The sequence below is a fragment of the Narcine bancroftii genome, chromosome 10 (assembly GCF_036971445.1).
Source record: "Narcine bancroftii isolate sNarBan1 chromosome 10, sNarBan1.hap1, whole genome shotgun sequence".
Taxonomy (NCBI): Eukaryota; Metazoa; Chordata; class Chondrichthyes; order Torpediniformes; family Narcinidae; genus Narcine; species Narcine bancroftii.
In genome coordinates this window covers 92,899,870-92,921,024 of record NC_091478.1, presented here as the reverse complement: position 1 = coordinate 92,921,024, position 21,155 = coordinate 92,899,870, and the positions used below count along the sequence as shown (strand labels likewise).

Here is a 21,155-nt window from a genome sequence, read left to right as displayed (position 1 = left end):
CAAGGTGCAAAGCTCCATTCTGGTGGACTCCTGCTGAATGCCTGTGTGCATGAACCACAAGAGCCCATTTCAGAAGATCCAGTACAGGAATTCAAGGTAAAGGCAGATTTTTTAACCAAGAAGCTCCATTGTGAGTGCCCCTCCTGCAGCTTTGTAGTTACAGCCATCTAGCATTAATGGAAGGGAAGAGCAGCTGCCATGGATTTCCACCCAGAAATAATACCATCAGGCCTCTTCCTCTCAACTTTACCATCATCACCTTCTAGATTTGTTTAACAATTTAACACAACTTGAATAAAACAAAAATTGCCAGCTGCATGCAATGAGCACTGATTTTCTTGCAAAATTTTGTTGAGGTAGGAACAATGAATCTGTACTGACAGATCTAGTTCCATTTTATCTTTGTTGTGACTTGTAACTTACCATTTCATTGCTCAATTTTGCACACTTATTTCTCTCAAAATACAAGCAATTAATGGCAGATATGTGGGACAACAGGCCCCTGCTTTTTGACTAAAATAATATTTGAAGATCAAGAACTTTGGAACTACCAGAAAACTTGTGGTTAACCATACACAATGATCTTTGACCCCATTGTACTTCTCAACCTGGACTGCCTGCCAAAGGCATCTGTAGTCACTGGAAAATACAACCAATGCAGACTCCACAAAATACTCAATTCATCAGTGAACCCGTCAGTGCTCTCTCCCAGGCTGACATTGCCTGCATTAAGGGCAGAGTTTCTCTCAGCTGACTACATTGGGCATGCCACACAATTCTCAAGCCAGACTCTTGAAAACAAACTCAGTTGTGGGATGAGATTTACTAAGCAGACAGAGAAAAATAATTCAAGATTTTAGTTGCATAAAGAGAATGCCACGCTTTCATGGACTTCTGGGAACCCCTGGCATCTTGCTCAGTAGAGAAGGAAAATTCAGGATTTAAATGAGAACCTCAAGATCCTGCATCCAAAGCACGCTCAGTCCCTTCAGAAGGTGCCCCACCTCTCAATCTACCCATCAGCCAGCCCTCACCCCATCTGCATTTTCTGCTCTGGCATCTGGCCACTTACAAATCTACAAAACTGGAATGAAAGGAAGTCATCCTTGATCCTCAGAAGAAAACTGCTCTTTTACCTTGACCTCTGTGTCCTTAGGACTATTTTAGCTATCTCAATATATGAAGATATAGAGAGAACGGTGCCGATGCAGTAAGATTGCTAATTGAAAATTAACCAAGTTATAATGTAAATTCACTCCCTTGTGTGAAGCTCATCATCCAGTCATATTAAATTTGTGTTTCCTTCAAGTTGAGCAGAATGAGATTTTTGTTATTTGCTGCATTCTGTGACTCTGTGTGAATATCGACTTGAGCATGATGGTGCTGCCCTTCTGTGGTGATACGACCACTAGCCTACTGCAGGGGGCAATCTCTGTACCTGCAGAAGGACCACCTGGCGGCTGACTCCACCTGGCCGGCTGTCAATCAGCCGACCCAAATATAAGCCTTAGCCGACCCCTCCTGAGCCAGTCCCTCAGGAGCCACCACAGCTGAAACTAGTGTGTACTGACTTTTAGCAGAATAAAGCCTGTAGTAGTCTTCTGTGTTTTGTGTCTGCTTGCTGCTACCACAGCGCACCATGCCCTCATTTGTGGCAAAACCCTATCAGAAACAATGAAATCCAACATGAAAGACAAAAGTTAGCCTTGAAGATGATCAGTGCAGTTGGATAATATTTCTGGAGTATTTGAGATTGGCTTAATTCTAATTCAACTATTTTGAGTAAATAATAAATTGAATAATTAAATCAGAATTTGGTACATTCTCTCAAATGGACAGACTTCATTCTTCTACCAGAGTAGAAATTTGCTTGTTCTTAAAATTTCTTATGTGCCTTTTAGTTGAATCCAAAAGTAAATCACAAAATTCTGTAGACACCGTGGTTGAAATAAAAACACCAAAATGCTGGAACTTCTCCAGCATTTTGTATTTTTATTTCAGTTGAATCCAGGACACCTCGCCATGGATATCTGGTGTAAATGATTACCTCTATTAAATGTTATTGTCCAACTATTTAGCCCAGTCCATTATTGGAAATGCATGTGACCCCCCACATTGGGGCGTTTGTGTTAGAAAACAGTCTGAAGAACGATCTATAAATGCAAAGTCACTTCAGAAGTATTTGTGTCAGGAAACTGCTGTTAAAATAGATAGTTTTGTTTATTTTTCGCATACATTTTATTCCATACATCAAATTACTTAATAGTCATTTGTAAATTCTGTAAGGCCAAATTTCTGTTAATGTGGGGGGGGGGGGGGGGTGTTTGCATGTATAAAATAAATAACGGCAATATGGAATTCAGAGCATATTTTTTCTCAAATGCAAGCCTGTGCTTAGCAATGTTTTGTCCTGGCTTCAGCTAGTTAATCATTGATTACATGTAGTGATAAATTCTTTGCCATTGCAGGGATAACATTTGGATCACTGCCCTGTCTGGTGCATGCCTGCACTAATGAGCTGAAGACATCTTCCTGCATAGATCTCTCAATTCCTGAGGCAATGACAAATGCACAGAGACCTAGACCCAGAGTCCTCCTTAAAGCACCAACACTGGCTGAAATGGATGAAATGAACATTTCAGAGGTAGGAATCTACTTAATTTACTTAAACTGAGTAGAAATTGAATGTTTGGTTCCATTAGAAGAAAAATTGACTATTGGAGAAAGACCAACTCCATTTTATAATCAAGGTGCTTACTTGATAAAGGTAGGAGCAGAATGCAGTCTATTTTGCTGAAGTGAGAAGTCTTAAAGTCTTTAATTATTGAGTTCCTGTGCAGTCTGTCACTTGAGTCATAGGTACAATGAAGATTTTTATTTTTAGTTTGGCTTTTCCTGATTGTTTTGCCAGAATTCTTAAACTGGCTTTGGGCCTTAACTTGCTTTGAGGATTTGTTTTCATATTCTCTGGATCATGTGATAAATGATGCATCCACTAAATAGTGTGTAATGATGTTAAAGTTACAGCATGAAAGTAAATGTCCCCTATTCAAATATTAACATTATTTGTTTATTGTTCGCTGGCTAATTTATGGTAGATCTACCATGCACAAAAGTTGATGAATTTTTAATGAAGATTGTAATGTAAAACTTTTGGATTGTATGCAATTCCAGCAACATCAGATGTCCTTGTTTTCTTTGCTCTGCTTGGAAATCAACCTATTTTAGGCATTGGTACTTTATTGATCAATGCACATTAACAAAAGGTTTTTAGAGAATCAAAAGAACTGCAGATACTAGAAATCCAAAATAAAACAAAATGCTCGAAATACTTAGCAGCTCAGGCCACATCTGTGGAAGAGAAGTAGTTAACAATTAGTTAACAATGTAAAGTGTGGGGTGGGGGTGATGTCTCTGGGATACAATCCTGGTGAGAAAAAAGTCTGCAGGCACTGTGATTGTAACAAAAACACAGAAATGCTGTAGGAAGGAACTCCGCTAGTCTCAGCCGCATCCAAAGAAGATAAAGTTGTCTTCCTGTTCTTATTCATTGAAGGGTTCAGTCCTGAAATGTCGGTAATACATCTTTACCTATACTGGATGCTACAAGACCGGCTGAGTTCCTGCAACATTTTTGTTTACTGTTAAAGGTAGTGACCTGGAGATAAGCTGTAAACAAAACTGTTTGGTTGAATGAATTGAAATTGGAGAATTACAAGATGGATAAAACAATAGACAAAAGAATATAGGAGCTGCAAGATGAAAAACAGGTCAGGCTGGGCACACCCTCCACTCCTAGAAGGAAATAAAAGGGTGGGGGGGGGGGAAGGAGGAATACACCAACTGAGCCAATATTACTGGGCACTTGCAACAGACCCAAATCAAGGTAACTGAAATAAGTAATCCTGAATATTGCAATATACCCAGATAGATGTGTTGTTCCTCGAGCTTGTGTTGGACCTCATTGGAATTGAATCCTTCAACTCTAGGTTCATGCTATCGCGAAGAGTATTACTACTTCAGAAAACACAAGAGCAGACAGCACAAATAAATCCACCAAGAACATGGTATTAATGATGTTTGATTTTTGTGCCCAATCGTTTTAATTGTTTTTTCTTTATCACAAGCTGAATGATCTCTGCATGGAGCAAGAAGTAGCTCTTGTGTTCTGACACATTTGTGTGCTACTTTAAAAGGAAGAAGATTCACCAAGTGGAGAGATGAGAAGGGTTACCAGCTCCCCAGTTCCTTTAAAACGTGATCGCTCATTCTCAGAACATGATCTGATCCAGTTACAAACAGAATTAGCCCTGTCGCAATCAGAATTGGCCTATCTCTCCTCAAAGGATGCCCACACAAAGCTTTATTTGGGGACTGAATCTGTTACTGGAGCTGTATCTCAGTATAATGGTGAGCAAATGGAATGTCTCCTTCCATTTTTCTCTCGAGTCTGCTTAATCATTAGACATGGTAGAGTGACAGGACTGAATAAGTTTTTTGGTATTACTTGTTGGCATAAAATAAAACCAGTTAGACTGAGTTGTTTTATTTAATATTGCTAGTGAATTATGACTGAATCTTTATTTAATCGAATACTTTTTAAAAGAAAAGCTCCAAGCCTAGAAAGTAGATCGGGTTTTTATTTGTTTGTATCAAGTGTTACAATTTCACTAATTGATAAACAAACAAGTCAAAAAATCCTCTTGAGATGACAACACGCTAATAAAATCCTGCAATGATTCTTGTTTTGCTCATTTGTTAAAGGGGTGAGTGGCTGAGCTGTGCACTTTCAGGATGTTCACAGATTCTTCATTCCTAATCCAAAATGGTCTCCTGGTTTATGAAAGAGAAAATCAGGCAGAATTTCCTTCTTTAACAGCTGCCTCCTGGCTGATAGGGTGGTGGGGACTTTTTTTTTCTGTTTTTCTTTTTTTTATATATTATATAAACATAAAATTATGGAATGTAGGTTGTTATATTACTAATGATCTTTCAAATAAATAAGTTTTTAAAAAAGCTGCCTCAGTAAATGCTGCTGTTTCTGTGACCATTAAAAGTGCAGAGAACAAAACAAAGGACTCTACATCACCTTTGTTGATCTCACCAAAGCCTTTGACACAGTGAGCAGGAAAGGGCTTTGGCAAATACTAGAGCGCCTCGGATGCCACCCCAAGTTCCTCAACATGGTTATCCAACTGCACGAAAACCAACAAGGTCGGGTCAGATACAGCAATGAGCTCTCCGAACCCTTCTCCATTGACAACGGCGTGAAGCAAGGCTGCGTCCTCGCACCAACCCTCTTTACTATCTTCTTCAGCATGATGCTGAAACAAGCCATGAAAGACCTCTACAATGAAGAAGCTGTTTACATCTGGTACCGCACGGATGGCAGCCTCTTCAATCTGAGGTGCCTGCAAGCTCACACCAAGACACAAGTGCAACTTGTTCGTGAACTACTCTTTGCAGACGATGCCGCTTTAGTTGCCCATTCAGAGCCAGCTCTCCAGTGCATGATGTACTGTTTCGCGGAAACTGGCAAAATGTTTGGCCTGGAAATCAGCCTGAAGAAAACTGAGGTCCTCCATCAGCCAGCTCCCCACCATGACCACCAGCCCCCCCACATCTCCATCGGGCACACAGAACTCAAAACAGTCAACCAGTTTACCTACCTCGGCTGCACCATTTCATCTGATGCAAGGATCGACAAAGAGATAGACAACAGACTTGCCAAGGCAAATAGCGCCTTTGGAAGACTACACAAAAGAGTCTGGAAAAACAACCACCTGAAGAAACACACAAAGATCAGTGTGTACAGAGCCGTTGTCATACCCATGCTCCTGTTCGGCTCCGAATCATGGGTCCTCTACTGGCATCACCTACGGCTCCTAGAACGCTTCCATCAGCGCTGTCTCCGCTCCTTCCTCAACATTCATTGGAATGACTTCATCACCAACATCGAAGTACTTGAGCTGGCAGTCCGCAAGCATCGAATCCATGCTGCTGAAGACCCAACTGCGCTGGGTGGGTCACGTCTCCAGAATGGAGGACCACGCCTTCCCAAGATCGTGTTCTATGGCGAATTCTCCACTGGCCACTGAGACAGAGGTGCACCAAAGAAGAGTACAAGGACTGCTGAAAGAAATCTCTTGGTGCCTGCCACATTGACCACTGCCAGTGGGCTGATCTCGCCTCCAACCGTGCATCTTGGCACCTCACAGTTCGGCGGGCAGCAACCTCCTTTGAAGAAGACCGCAGAGCCCACCTCACTGACCAAAGACAAAGGAAAAACCCAACACCCAACTCCAACCAACCAATTTTCCCTTGCAACCGTGACTGGCTGTCCTGCATCAGACTTGTCAGTCACCAACGAGCCTGCAGCAGACGTGGACATACCCCCTCCATAAATCTTCATCCGCGAAGCCAAGCAAAAGAAATGAGTTGACAATTGGGCTCTGATGTTAATCCTCTGTTGAATAGCTGACTCTGGAAATGCTAATGAATAGATAATCATGTGTGAAACCTGTTGGTGGGCTCCAAGGAGCTATGACTGTGTTCATTCCCAAAAACCGTGTTCCCCAAACTAGGTTCCACAGAAAGACACAGGGAATGTTGCTGTCGGAGAGCAGTAGCAATCATCAAGGATCCACACCATCCACCACACACTCTGCTCTCACTGCTACCATCAAGAAAGAGGTATAGGTGCCACAACACTGAGGGCAGGGGAGGTTGGAACAAGAGGGCATAAGTTAAGGGTAAGGGGTCAGAACTTTAGAAATGTTAGAGGATGCTTCTTCACTCAGAGTAGTGGCAGAATGGAATGATCTTTCAAAGGAGATAGTCGCGGCAGGGTCCCTTCTGTCATTTAAGAGAAGGTTGGATATGAGGGGGTTGGAGAGTTATGGGCAGAGAGTGGGAAGGGGGAAGCTAGTGGAGTTGTTCAAACTGGCGTGGACTCGAGGTGCCAATTATGGCCTGTTTCCATGCTGTAAACTGTTATATGGTTATTTGTTATATGGGTTCAATGGAAGAAATGGGTACTAATAACTAAAACTTGTTTTGAAAAAAAAAGTTTTTATTTCATTTAAATTACTTTTTCTTTCTTTTCTTTGGCTTGGCTTCGCGGACGAAGATTTATGGAGGGGGTAAAAAGTCCACGTCAGCTGCAGGCTCGTTTGTGGCTGACAAGTCCGATGCGGGACAGGCAGACACGATTGCAGCGGTTGCAAGGGAAAATTGGTTGGTTGGGGTTGGGTGTTGGGTTTTTCCTCCTTTGCCTTTTGTCAGTGAGGTGGGCTCTGCGGTCTTCTTCAAAGGAGGTTGCTGCCCGCCAAACTGTGAGGCGCCAAGATGCACGGTTTGAGGCGTTATCAGCCCACTGGCGGTGGTCAATGTGGCAGGCACCAAGAGATTTCTTTAGGCAGTCCTTGTACCTTTTCTTTGGTGCACCTCTGTCACGGTGGCCAGTGGAGAGCTCGCCATATAACAGGATCTTGGGAAGGCGATGGTCCTCCATTCTGGAGACGTGACCCATCCAGCGCAGCTGGATCTTCAGCAGCGTGGACTCGATGCTGTCGACCTCTGCCATCTCGAGTACTTCAATGTTAGGGGTGTAAGCGCTCCAATGGATGTTGAGGATGGAGCGGAGACAACGCTGGTGGAAGCGTTCTAGGAGCCGTAGGTGGTGCCGGTAGATGACCCATGATTCGGAGCCGAACAGGAGTGTGGGCTTTTAACCTGTTTCTAAACAGTTGCCTCTATGCTAACAAAACAAAATGGCACCTTGAGGCCTGACGTCAGGCCATTTTCAACCAATAAGACTGATTTCTTTTGCCACTAGAATTGTAGAGTCCAATAAGCAGTCCTGAATGTTGCAATATACCCACAGTTTGGCTCGCTTGCTCCCTCTCGCTCAATCGCATGCTCCCTAAGTGGGGAGCCAGGTGCGTTGGAGGCAGCCTGGGCTGCGGTGGGGAGCGAAGGGTGCTAGGGATTGCCCAGGCCCATGGTGGGGCAAGGTCAGGGAGAACCTTACTAAAGCTCAGTCTAGGGCCTAGTTGGAAGTTGATCCGCTACTGTGAATTTATTTACTTTTTATATGCTTTATTTATTTATATGCTTGTGTACATGCCAGGTCTTTTAAACTAAATGACGATTGGGGTTCCGCGATTTCTAAGTGGTTCCCAAAATGGTTCTGTGAGTTTAAAAACTTTGGGAAGCCCTGCCCTAAAATGTTATTTATTTGGTGCTTTCAGTTGAACAGAACAAGGATAGGTGGTTGATGGACACTCAGAGAACTCGTTCTTCTTCAACAGGGGGGAAGATCCTGCAGACTTCAAGGAGTATTTCAGAGTCTGCTTTAAAGTTTTCCAAATGCCAGCTGATGGTCAGTGCCTATTGCAACTTTTATACAAGCCTCGTTAATTGTTTCACCCTTCATGCAAAATATTTTCCATTATTCCACAGCCATATTTTAAACAAAAAAATGTGCATTGGCAAACAAATACATGCATTGGGGGATGTGTTTTCTTGTGGATGATTATTAATCAGTGTTACATTTTGTAGAAATATGAAAAATAAGATAGACTATTCAAGCACTCGAGCAAACATTGCCATCCAGTACAATTGATGAAGATCATCCATCTTGAGTTTCTGCTCTGATCTCGTATTCGGTTTGTTTTTGTCATCTAGGAATTCATTTATATCCTTAGAAAACTATTAAGTGAACTGACTCCTTCAGCACTCTTTTTAATAGTGAAATCTTAGTTCACCACTCTGAGTAAAGGAGGTTATCAGTGTGTCAGTCCTAAACCACGTGGCCTGTATCCTGAAATTGTGATTCTAAATTGTAGAACCCAGTCCATGTGATATCTTCCCATGTCCATTCTGCAGGTTTTTTGGCCATTTTCCTGCTGCTCATGGTGGTTCCCTTGCTGCCTGCATCTTTAATTTCTGGTCAAATGCCATTCCTAACGTGACTAGGTGGCTTGCAGACAACTCGATATCTCCCAGCTCCGCCCAGACTGATTTTTTTTTACATCAGATTCATTTTCTGAATTGATGTCCTTTTTCACATTGCACTTACTTCATTCTTTTCAAAACAAAAGCTATCCCTCCACCTTTTCCCACATTTCCTGACTTTTTCTAAATATCAAATATCTCTTGATATTTGGTGTTGAGCCTTCCATTGCTCTGTAGCCATGTTTCTGTAATGGCAATCACTCCTACCCATTTGTACTTCCTGTTGTTGCCTGCTTTGTTACGAATGTTTTGTCTATGCATCTTTAGATGAACTTTTTTAGTGCTTTAGAACCGGTTTGCCTGGAATCTGTTGATGAATTTATGTTTGTACAATCTGGTTGTGCTTACCATCACAGTCCTGGTTTGTTATTTCTGTATAGCATCATAGATTTATTTCCACTGCACTTCGTGCCCTCCCCCCACCAAAAATGTTGATTTGCTTAGTCTCTGGTTCAAGTGCATTTGTCAAGTAAAACTATGCTCTCCTTCCCCTGTACTGTGGCTAATACTTCACAAATTGAAACCCACTACCTCAACAGTAATGTTTGAGTCAAGCATATATTTACATAGATGAGGAATAAAATTCACTCTCACAGAATATATGTGAAAAATGTGGATAAGTAAAATGTTTTTGTTTCTTGGCACATGCACAGAGGATGTAGCTTTGCATAATGTAAAATTACAATGTGACTTCCAGGATTTTAAACCCCATCCTCAGCTTTCAATAGGTGCATGATATGGGCAGCACTTCCCCCTGTAGCGATTGGATCCTCTGGCCTTGAGAGCAATGCAATCACTGTTGGGCAGTTTTTTTTTCCAGTTACCTCAATGTATATCCTATATTTAAAAAAACCCACAGCTGTCACAGCAAGAAGATTAAATGTGGAACTTTTTTTCTGCAGGAGGAATTCAGTCATCCAGTCGAAAGTCTGGCGCTGACCGTGGAGGAAATAATTAACGTTCGTAAAGTTTTGGTGAAAGCTGAAATGGAAAAGTTTATGCAAAGCAAAGATCTCTACAACAACCTAAAAAAGGGGAAGGTTTGTATTTTGTTCATGGAGTGTTGTTGATCAGAAGCCCTTTTTTTTCCACTGAAAATCGGTGTTATTGTCTTTTGCCACGACCCTGTCGTCTGGAAGCCAGCTTGTTCGCACAGAAACAAAGAACATTGTCTCCGTGAGTTCATACGCTTCTCTGCTGAGAGTACCTACCTTGACGGATTGAAGCTGGGTATGTCTGGACACCCCACCCCCGCCAACAATTTGCCTTTGATGCTTTCACACAGCACTCGAAAGGTGGATAAAACCCAGCTTTCAGGTGCTTTGTAAAAGGGTCTAGAGAGACTCAGGGATACAAGCACAATTCCCAGAAAGTGACCACGACCATAGGGTGATGAAGATGTGTTGGGGCATACTTGTCTTCATCAGCCAGAGCTGGGGCTTCTTTTCATAGCTGTTCAAGACATTGATGAGACCATATTTGTAGGTGGTGTGTAGTTCTGTTTGCTGTAAGAAGGATATGATCAAGCTAAAGGGGAATGCAGAAAAGGTTCAGTTGTTAGCTGAACTGGAGGCACAAATTGTATCGTGAACTTTAACCTTGTACTAAACAACTACTGTTACCAGCAAACAGAAGTAACATTTATGCTCAACCCACTTAGGAAATGGAAGCAGTAGAGTATTTTTGTTTGGTGATGTTATTGGAAGCTCATATTTTTATTATTGTGAAGCTGCTTCAGTTCTTGGTTTTACTATCAAATCCCAGCCCCTAACTGGCATCTTCAAATACGTGTGGCCTCATGACATGACTTACCATGCAAATCCAATGTCAGGATTAACTATCTGCAGCAGGCACCTATTTTGCTCTCTGCATAAAATTTTGGTGGTAAACATTTTCTTAGCATTAAATATGATTCTGGAGAAAGTATGCCCTCAAATATTAATATTATTTTGAGTAATTGAATTGTATATTTCTGGCAAGATTTGTGGAAAATTATAATAAACACATTGCCCCAAAAATGCTGTCCTCTGCTTTCCTTCCTCATTTTTTTTCCTCTAGTCTCTCTCATTCTGACCTCCACGGCGTGACTAGTTTATTTGCTCTTTGCTGTGGGGTCGCAAAGAATGATGGTGAATGGCAAAATAAAAATGGAAACTAACATCAGCATTAAAGATTATTTTTCTGTAAAAAGGATGCATTTCTTTTGATGTGGGTGTGGCTAGTGAGATCAGCATTCATTGTTTATTCTGAAATCCCCTTGAAGGCGATGATAAGCCAGCTCTGGTGCTCATTTTTTGGTGCTCATCAGGAAGTTCCTGGATTTGCATCCAGTCACAATGAAGGAATAGTTGTATATTTTGGCATACACGTCGATCTGGAGGGAGTACTGACTTGCATAATATCCACTGTCCTCTATTTTGGAGGCTGCAGGATTGGAAGATCCTGTTGGAGAAAGGCACTGGTGAAACCTCACTTGGAGTATTGTGAGCAGTTTTGGGCTTCTCATTTAGGAAAAAAATGTGTTTCATTGGAGGAGGTTCACTGGGATGATTCCAAGGTTGTCATGTGAGGAGTGTTTGACAGCTCTTGGCCTGAACTCGTTGGAATTTAGGAGAATGAAGGGGAATCTCATTGAAACATTTTGCATGTTGAAAGGTGTGAGCGGAGTAGATGTAGAAAGGTTGTTTCCCCACGGTGAGAGAATCTTATCACAGAACAACAAAACTTCAGGATTGAAGGACATCTAATGGATAGGAATTTCTTCAGTCAGAGGGTAGTAAATCTGTGGAATTTGTTGCCACTGGCTGTTGTGGAGGCCAGGTCATTGGGTTTATTTAAGGCAGAGATTAATAGGTTCTTGATTAGCCAAGGCATCAAAGGTTGTGGGGAGAAGGCCAGTCAGTGGGGCCGAGTGGGGAAATGGAATTGCAATGTATTTTGTGGACAGAACACACGTGTACATGTAGTGTATTTGGGTAAAAGGAATGATTATTTAGAACAGTATCAATGAAGTGGCTACTTTGTTTGGTTTGTTAAGTCCACCCTTGTAGATTATTCCATTGCACTCCATATTTGTATTGTACGTGGCAATTTTTGTGTTGAAGGTTTGTGGTACATAACCATATAACCATTTACGGAGCGGAAACAGGCCATGTTGGACTTTGGAGTCCGCACTGATTCACTGATCTTCAGGCATTGGTCCCGGTAGATCTTCATTCAATAACGATGGATGAATTCAATGCAGGTGGAATCAGTCGTAGAAATGTTTGTGAAACATCCAGTTCAATACTTCATAGCTACTCTTCGACAATTGAATATTCTGGTCCTTCCCCCATTTCACCCGCCACCTGGCCCCCAACCCTGACATACCTCTAGAAGTCTGCATCCTCTTATGAGAGATTTGGTTAATACATCTCGCAAATTGCAAAGCCGATTGTTGTTCGTGATCAGCTATCTAAGCAATCAAACTCCTGGCATGTACCTCAGAGATAGATGAGGGTCTGCAGTTGTTAAATTAACTTTTAGAGAGTCTCTGAATTTTTATTCTCTTGCTTGTGTGAATGAATTTTCATCAAGAAATGGTTGAGGAAACCTCGAAGATTTTTTTACTTTTCAAAAAGATCATTATAAATCCTACTTTTAAAAAAAAAATACATCCAAGATAAAAGTATCCAATCTTCCTTAGAAATGAGGGTGTTATCTTTGGTCTTCCCCTGCAGGTCTGTTGCTGCTGTAAAGTGAAGTTCCCGCTTTTCTCGTGGCCTTCAACATGTCTCTTCTGTAAAAGGTAACTAGCTGTCGATAACTTTTAGAGCCTTGCAGTAAGCAAGTGCTCTGGTGAATATTTTCATCAAAATATGTGAATGGACTGTCAGTGTTGCAGTTAACACACTAATTCATTCAGGTCTAAAGATGTTCTGGAAAGAGGGTGAAAAGGAAAATAAAGTAGAAGAGTTGGATATTAAACCTTGCTCCTTATTCAAAAACTTAATGAATTGTACAAATTTAAAAAAAAAACATTTATCTGGAAATCTCTTGATTGTAGAGAAAAAACAAATTTTCCAGATTGCACAAAGTAACATTTTCATTTATATTTAACCCTATGATTTGCTTCCTATTAAAGGTCCTATATAAATGCTATTGTTCATATACTTCTTTTCTTCTTTGGCTTGGCTTCGCGGACGAAGATTTATGGAGGGGGTAAAAAAGTCCACGTCAGCTGCAGGGCATACTAATCATCTTTAAACTAATAAATGGTTTTACATGAATTGATAGAATGATATTTAAATACAAGCAAATTGTTTCGAAGCCAGGACTTGCCAAATATAGACCTCCTTCAGTTTAAACTTTGCATTTTGAACCAAATAAGGTGACTTTTTTTTCAAAGTAGCCACTTGATAAAATTATTAAAGGAAATAAGATGTCTAAAGATTTGCTTAACTCTAAATGTTGGTTTCAATTTTTCATTTTCTAACACGTGCATTTTACTTCTCTTAGGTCAGTCTGTGCTTCCTGCATTTTGAAGGTAAGATTTGCTCCAAAAGTTACCTCAAGAATTTGAACAATGAAATCCAAATTCTTTTTGCCTGAACTTCCTTCTGGTTCAACATTCTATTAATTCTATAGATTGACTTGAGACACCACAACATTAGAATTATAAAAATAAAGCCTAAAGCTAGTGGGAGAAAATGGTATGATGGTGTATTCTGTGCATGAATGACTCGTCTCCTCACTGAAGTGTCAAAGGTTTCAATATCTCCACAGTCTTAATGGTTAATGTAATTTCCCAGAACAATGGATGTGATTGAGGATCAAGTGACAATGATCCCCCCTCCAGCAAGTTTCCTGATCTTGACTTTTTTTAATCTCCCAATGTCGGTAGAACATTAGCCCCACTCACCCACACTTGACCTTGGTCCCTGAATGCGCTGTTCTTCACTCCTCACCAACCCCAACTTCGCTATTCAAGCTACAGGCAAAGGAAGTGCAGTTGTGGTCTGACACACTGACCTTTTCATTAAGGAGGCAAGATATCAGCTCTCTGATACCATCTCTTATTTACTCCTAGGCCAAGATCCCACTACCTCTCAGGGTATGCTCTCCAAGACCACCACAGACCTCATTGACAACTACCTTGTCTCTCTGCTGCTACTTCTAACCTGAAAGCAACTTATCCCAGCACTTGCCCACTTCTGTCTCCTACTACCAAAACTTCACAAACAGTACTGTCCTGGCAGACCCATTATTTCTGCTTACTCCACCGAACTCGTCTACTTTTATTCCACCTACAACCAGGACACCAGTTGTGCTCTCCACTTTGAAGAATTCAATTCATCAGCCCCTACTGCCTCATCTTTACCATTGATATGCAATTCCTTCACGCACCCATTCGCCATCAGGAGTGCCACAGGGGCTCTCTGTTTTCTTGAACATTGAGCTGTTCATCTCCATCAACTGCCTGTGGAACTTGTCCTCATCCTCAACAACTTCTCCTTTGATTCTTCCCATTTTTCTCCAGATCCAAAGTGCAGCCATGGGCACACACATGGGCCTGAGCTACACCTGCCCTTTTGGAGTGGGGGTGATGGGGGGGGTTGGTTGGAACAGTTCTTGTTCTTGTCCAAATCTGTACTGTTCCCCAACTTTTCCTCTGCTCTGACTGCTTTCTCTTGAACCCAGGCAGAAGTTGATAATTTCATTGACTTCATTGTCAACTTCCTTTACCTTAATTTGTTTCCTGAATTCTTTCTGAAACCTTCCTGGACCTTTGTTCCCATCTCAGGAGACAAACTATCAATTCCCAGTTACCTGAATTATACAACCCATCCTATCTCTTGTAAGGACATTTTCCCTTTCTCCCAATTTTTCTGCCTTTAATGTATCAATTCCCAGTTAGAGAGCTTCCACTCCTGAAATGTCTTTTTTTAAATAAACATGTATTTCCCACTGTTATGGATACCTGTATCTCCTCTATTTTTTCATACTTCCACACTGAACAATCCTCAACATTGTCGCATCCTGAGAGCACATTTGTTTTGGAGCAGTAGAATAATTTGCATCAATATTTACTGTTAGCACAAGAACAGTTATAAAAGTTTTATGATGCACACAGTAAGTGGAAGAGTTGTTGGTTTAATTGGGTATATTCAATAAAAGTAGAGAATAACATTTGTTCAAGTATTCTATTTGGATGAAGGTTATTTAGACTGAAAATGAATATGGATTTATTGCTCAATTAAAATAAATCTGAAAAGTACAGCATGGTTGTACTTGAACCAACTGTAAGTGCTTTGCTATAATTCATTAAATTATCAAACCTGAAGCTTCTGTTCCATTTGAGCTCTTCCTCAGACAACATAAAAGGAAAAAAATTCTGAATATTGTTTGAAAAATAAAATATGCCATCTGTTTGGTGTATATACTCCCAGCATGTACTGGTACCATTGATTATCTAGTCCAGTGTGAAATGACTGGACTGTCCTTGAACATAATATCAAGGAGAGTGATGGACTGCAGGAAGATATAGGCTGATTGAATAGGTAGACGTGCCAGATTGGAGTCAGACAATGTAGACTAAACGGAACAGGTCTGCAGGGTCAGGCAGATAACTCCTCTATGGGGAAAGTAGATTGAAAGGAATTTTTTCTGGCTAGATCCTTGACCATTAAGAGTTAAGTGGGTGGATTGGTGGAAATTGCTTCTGTTATGTAGAATGGGGTTATTCCATTTCGAGGTTGTAGAGAATTGATGCATTGAATGGCCCCCTGTGCCATAACCAGTCCATGATTCCACACATTTTCTATAGATTAAGATGCCTTCCAAGAAACTGGCCCATATACCAGTCTATACTCTGGGCTTTGAGAATGTCCAAGGAACCAATCGGACAAAAACTACACAGGCAAAAGGACTCTCCCAATCGCAGTAAGTATCTCCAAGTTCAATGTTGACTTTTCTTCTGATTGAACTGCAACTTGTCAATGTTTTGAGAATTGTGTGACAGCATTGACAGTTACCTTCATGTATTTAGGTCTGTGCTAGCAGTAAACCAGATGTCCTTTAATTGGAGGAAGCTAATCTTATTGACTCCATTTTCAATTTTCACATCCTATCTTGGAGACTGAGAGGATAGAGGCTGCCAGCTATAGATTAAACAAGCTGAGAAGATGGTTTAACTTGTTTATATATTAAATTTCAACATATATTTGCCTAAATTATTATTAGTGTTGTTAAATTTATAGCTGAGATGCAGTGGTTGCAGATTTCAAGTACAGTATCTGTTATCTGGAATTCAAGCAACCAGCAAAAAGGAGGAAAATAAATGAATAGAATTAATAAAAATTTAAATAAGTTTAAAATTGTAAAAGTAAATGTTCTCTGAGGTAACACAAACCTTTGGTGAAGATGGGAGCAAATATTCAGCCAGCTGAGTGTCTTGGTAAAGCTTTGCTTGCAGCAACTGTTTGAATAAAGTTGTCTGAAACAGCAATGATGAGGCCCAGGGTGAAGAGCTGGTTCATGCTGTTGGCCACTGGGGTGACTCTCTTAAAATGTCTCCTTATCCCTGCTTCATAAGAGTCGCCCCAGTCAGATGCTTTATCTTTAAACTTAGGGGAGGAGCATGCAAATAGAGTGATATTTAAATGTTTTTAAAGAATGTGACTGAAAATAAAGTGAAATGCTTTAAGGTTTATATTCCTGCAAGTGATGTTGTTTTATTGTAAGTAGAGTGTAGTATTTTTGTCCTTTAAACTGTTTATTCGTAATGCAGGTGTATTAATTGGGCATTGTGAGAGTGAATCTCAAGCAACTGGAAAACTCGCATATCTGGCATCTACCCATTCCTGTAGGTGCCAGACAGTGGGTTTTGCTGTATTAAGATTCTGTCTGATGGCGGAAAATGACTGCTTTATGAGATGCTTAATTTTCAGAGAATTTAAATTGAGGTAATCGCTTGATTTTTGACAGCTTGGCTTGTCCAGAGTATGGTGTCTTACACATGGCTCAAACTTTGACAAATAAATGCCTCTCTTGCATTTCTACGTTTTTTTTTGCTAAAATGATAAAATATCTGCCATGTAAGAGTGCTGCTGATGGAAGATCCTACAAGTTCAATACTCTTTTGTTTTCGTTTGTGTTGCAGGTCTTTGAGGAATCTCAGTAATCGGTCCGTAGAACAGGAATTCCCACATCTTTACGCACATGGTTGCAGCTTCAACGCTGTTTGTGCTGAATGCACAAATTTTGTTGCTGATGTCATTAATTCAAGTAGAAAAAGTATGGACCTTTTGAATAACACTCCATCAAGGAAAGTGCAATCTTTGTATTTGCACTCCACATGATCCTGGGGGGGAAAAAAAGCAACAATTGATTAATCAAGATGCCAGCCAAAGTGGTCAGCAGTCACACTGCATGTGCTGTTATTAATTCCTAAACCAGGAGCATACAGTACTTCATAGGTGTGCTCAGCTCATTCTGAACAACTGCAGACATGTCACGTGGCTAGGATGAAGGATGCAAAATAAACTGGGGTTATAGAGCTCACTCTTGGTAAAAACACTTTTCACATTGATGCAAGAAGGTTGTTGCAGAATTGGGGCACATGAAAATCTTGGCTTTGGAGATTGCCTTTGATACGATGGCTAAACTTGAATGTTCTATCAACCAGTGGTGAAAACTAATCGGGGAGAGTGAAGATGTACAAAGTGTGATTATTTGAAATGCTTCCATTTTGACATAGTGAGACCAGGTCAGGTTGGAATACAGGATGTTGGAGATCAATTTTTTCCACTTTAATTACAATTAATTTATTATTACTTTTTCTTATTTGTTACTTTCTTGCTACAATCTCTGCAGACTCCCTCACTAATAATTCTGTTTCATGCAATTGAAATATCTGACACTAATTTAAATTCTGTCATTGGAGACTCTAATTCCTTTACTGGAGAGTTTTTTAGGCCACATCCAAAACTAACACTGCAATTTATTATATAATTTCATTCATCATTCAGGTGCCTTGCCGTTCAGCATGGGCGATCATGTCTCTCCATCCGTCACGATCTCTGATCCTCTGAATTATAGTTGTTACCTCCCCGTTCTCCTTTGGTGAAAGTTCATCTTTGAGCTGAGAATGTAGTCAATATTGAGTTCATGATTATACAAAGGAAAAATACAGGTGTTTTCCTATTGCCTTCTTCAGATGCAGTGGATAGGTATCCCTGGCCATTGATCAGCAGATTCATCTGCCCAGCTTTTGTAGTTTCACAACCCTAAATTCCAATTTGTAGAATCTGCTTGTAAAAAACCATCCACCATCTGTAATCCGTGGCTTCACATGACCTTGATTGGGGGGCCAATTGGTACTACACCTTGCTCAAGGGTGACCTGTAGGTTATCGGATGGAAGGAGTGCCTTACACCTCCTTTTGCTGAGCAATTGTGCAGCACCAACACTGATAATTTATTATATAATGACAGAATAAACCATAGATTTTGTGGCTTTTAATGCAAGTTTTAACCTGTTCTTGCCAATTTAAACATTGGATTGATCCTGCTGTTATTTTGTATTTGGCCTATCACAATACAAAAGGCGATGGAGTTCATCCTGCTTTTGTACATCCTCAATTTCCTAATTTTTATATTTTATCTTGGTTCTGTCCAGATTAGTCAACAAAAAAATAAATTGTATAGCTTTGAACCTTGCACCAGATGTGTGGAATGATGTCAGGGAATTAATTCAGTGGTTTGTTATGCAGCACTTAGTTCTGTTACTTCATCTACCAAGCCTTGAGAACAAATGAAATTAAATAATCATTTGGCTGTAGTTGTCTGGTTTCTACAGTGCAAATTATGCTGTGCACTTTAATTCTTCATGGATATCAGCTATAATCCGGCAGAAATGAAGCTCTGTATAAATGTGAGTATTAATGATGATTCCATTAAGGTGAAGAAAGCTTTGGACATGTGCACTATTCAGTGGTCTCGGAAGTTGAGTTACAAGGACTATTTTTCCATTGTTGTACATCAAGTTTTGAAACGTGTCAATGTATTTTAGATATCTTTTGATTTTGCAATTTATGGAACAGCAGGCAACAGTTGTTCGTAAATCTCTCAGTATTGTGGAATCATAATGTAGAATTTTACAGGAATATGAAATTAATGCTTATTTTAGTGTTACAAAATTATTTAAAAGATTTTGAATACCAGTTCAGCATAAATATAAATTCAATGTTTGTATTTTAATCCAAACTATTGTTTTGTTGGGTTTTTTTGAGGTTTGTCTGTTGGCTGCCTTCAGGCAATGTAGAGATGACAAGATGAGAATACTTTCAATGTTCTACCAGGATATTTACTATCTCTATATGGTCGAAATATATTAAGTAAAACCTAAACCTCAAGGGAAAAGTAAACATTAGAATGTCAAGCATCACTGTTGTACGCAAGCCTCGATTTATTTAAAGCTTTCCTTTTTATTTATTTGAACTTTTTGACACAAGGGTTAAATTAAAGATGGAGTTGAAACTTGTATGATTAAGAAATGATTGAGCAGCTTTCAAATGTAGAACGTTGCATGTTTCATTGTTTATAAAATTACCCGATAGTGCCAGTTCAGCCTTTCAGATGCTCGATATTTGACTAGATATTATAAGAGTGCCTTGGAATGTCATTACAATTGATGCAAAGTATTTTAGTTCCAGAATGAATATTTGAAACACTATACAGTCATTGGACCCGGGGAACTATTTATTTGTCTTTGATACTGCTCTGGTATAATGCCGTTTAAAGTCTTTCTGCATGACCATAGTGACCCAGAAAGACCATGCATGATGGCAGAATTTACTGAGCTTGGAGAGTTCTTGATCGAGTCTGTTGACCGTCATTGTGGTCATTTGATCACCCTCTCCACTGTGTGCCGTGCATGCTGTTGGACAGCCACCAGGAGGTGCAGTGCAACTCAATCACATCTTCTTGATACATCTCCACAAGATAGGACCCACAAGAATAGTCCTAACCCAGTCTTAAATCATATTACATGTAGAGGTAGACTCTAGCAACATTGATAATAGGCATAGATCTGTAATTTTTATCCAGGTATTTATTCAAAGCAATACATATAATCTCAGAAATCATGAGCATCTTTTTAATATGAATAAAATTATTTATTAATACACTTTCACTACACTGGAATGTGTGTTGTGTTTACAGTGGCTGGATTTCAGTCAGTAGCATGTTAAATATAGTATGGGAATAAAACATTTTGTAAAGGACATGTTGTTCAATACAATGTAAAAAGTATTTGTTAAATATGTTTCATTGTAAATACAAGCTCTCTTTACTTCAAAATTCAATAAATTATGCAAACCATTCAGAGACCTTGCTTTTTTTAATTCAAAATTGTGAGTAAATATTTGGAGACCATTGATTACATTTTGGTATTTGAAAATATAGAGGGGGGAAAAAAAGGCTTAGATCAAAATTCAATTTATTAATATAGTAATAAAACTGTGTTGTATTACATGAAATTTATTTTTGCCTGCTGCAAGGCAGACAGATTTGCCACTGGCAAGAATTGCCTAAGTGCCTCTTAGGCTGGCAGTCAAAAGCAAAAGAGAGAGCCCCCCCCCTGGAGTCACCGAGTGTCTGTAAATTTGCCTCTGCAGCTGCAGAGTCCCAGTCCAAACCACTGGCAACTGGTGAGTACATTCACCACTTCAGCTGGCAGTTCATTTCATGATTGAATAGTCTGAGGATGCCAACATTGCTGAAACAAGAGGTAATTGGGTCCTGCTATGAACTAAAGGAAGAGCTGCGTGCTGGTGCAGACACTGGGGTACAACAAGGTAAAAGCATAGACCAGGGTTGGCTATACTAGCTTAATGCAAGAGCCACACATGATAAACTTCAGATGCTCCAGAGTCACAGGACATGAAAAATACCACCTACAAGTTTTCACTCTTGCATGCATATTTTGTTACAAAAATCTAGTATAAATATTAAGAAATGTATGTACTTGTGGTGGCGCACATCCTCATGCGAACTGGCCCGGCTTGTGTTGCCACGTGGTGGGGCAGCCATGGTGAAATGGTGTCGTCAGAGGTTTCTCTCTCTGACTCGGGCATGCCCCTGGGCAGTGATTATGAT

At 40.2% G+C, this 21,155-nt stretch overlaps 1 protein-coding gene and 1 long non-coding RNA gene across 5 annotated transcripts in view; one reads left to right on the top strand and one right to left on the bottom strand.

Moving 5' to 3' along the window:
- spire2 (spire-type actin nucleation factor 2) overlaps positions 1–20,380 on the top strand; it is a 73,327-nt gene extending 52,947 nt beyond the window's left edge. For 3 of the 4 annotated variants that reach the window (XM_069901866.1, XM_069901863.1, XM_069901865.1), the window contains 8 exons: positions 2,469–2,644; positions 4,197–4,410; positions 8,253–8,383; positions 9,921–10,058; positions 12,738–12,805; positions 13,516–13,543; positions 15,824–15,939; positions 17,159–20,380. In XM_069901866.1, coding sequence (XP_069757967.1) covers positions 2,469–2,644; positions 4,197–4,410; positions 8,253–8,383; positions 9,921–10,058; positions 12,738–12,805; positions 13,516–13,543; positions 15,824–15,939; positions 17,159–17,357 — 1,070 coding nt within the window. In that variant the 3' untranslated portion in view covers positions 17,358–20,380. The remainder of the gene's footprint in view (positions 1–2,468; positions 2,645–4,196; positions 4,411–8,252; positions 8,384–9,920; positions 10,059–12,737; positions 12,806–13,515; positions 13,544–15,823; positions 15,940–17,158) is intronic. The other variant, XM_069901864.1, reaches the window with a different exon arrangement.
- On the bottom strand, positions 17,047–21,134 carry LOC138744954 (uncharacterized). Its single transcript, XR_011345894.1, has 2 exons — positions 21,025–21,134; positions 17,047–17,359 (listed from the first exon to the last, which is right to left on the bottom strand). It is a non-coding gene; the product is annotated as an uncharacterized lncRNA (long non-coding RNA).
- Positions 21,135–21,155: the final 21 nt, after the last annotated feature.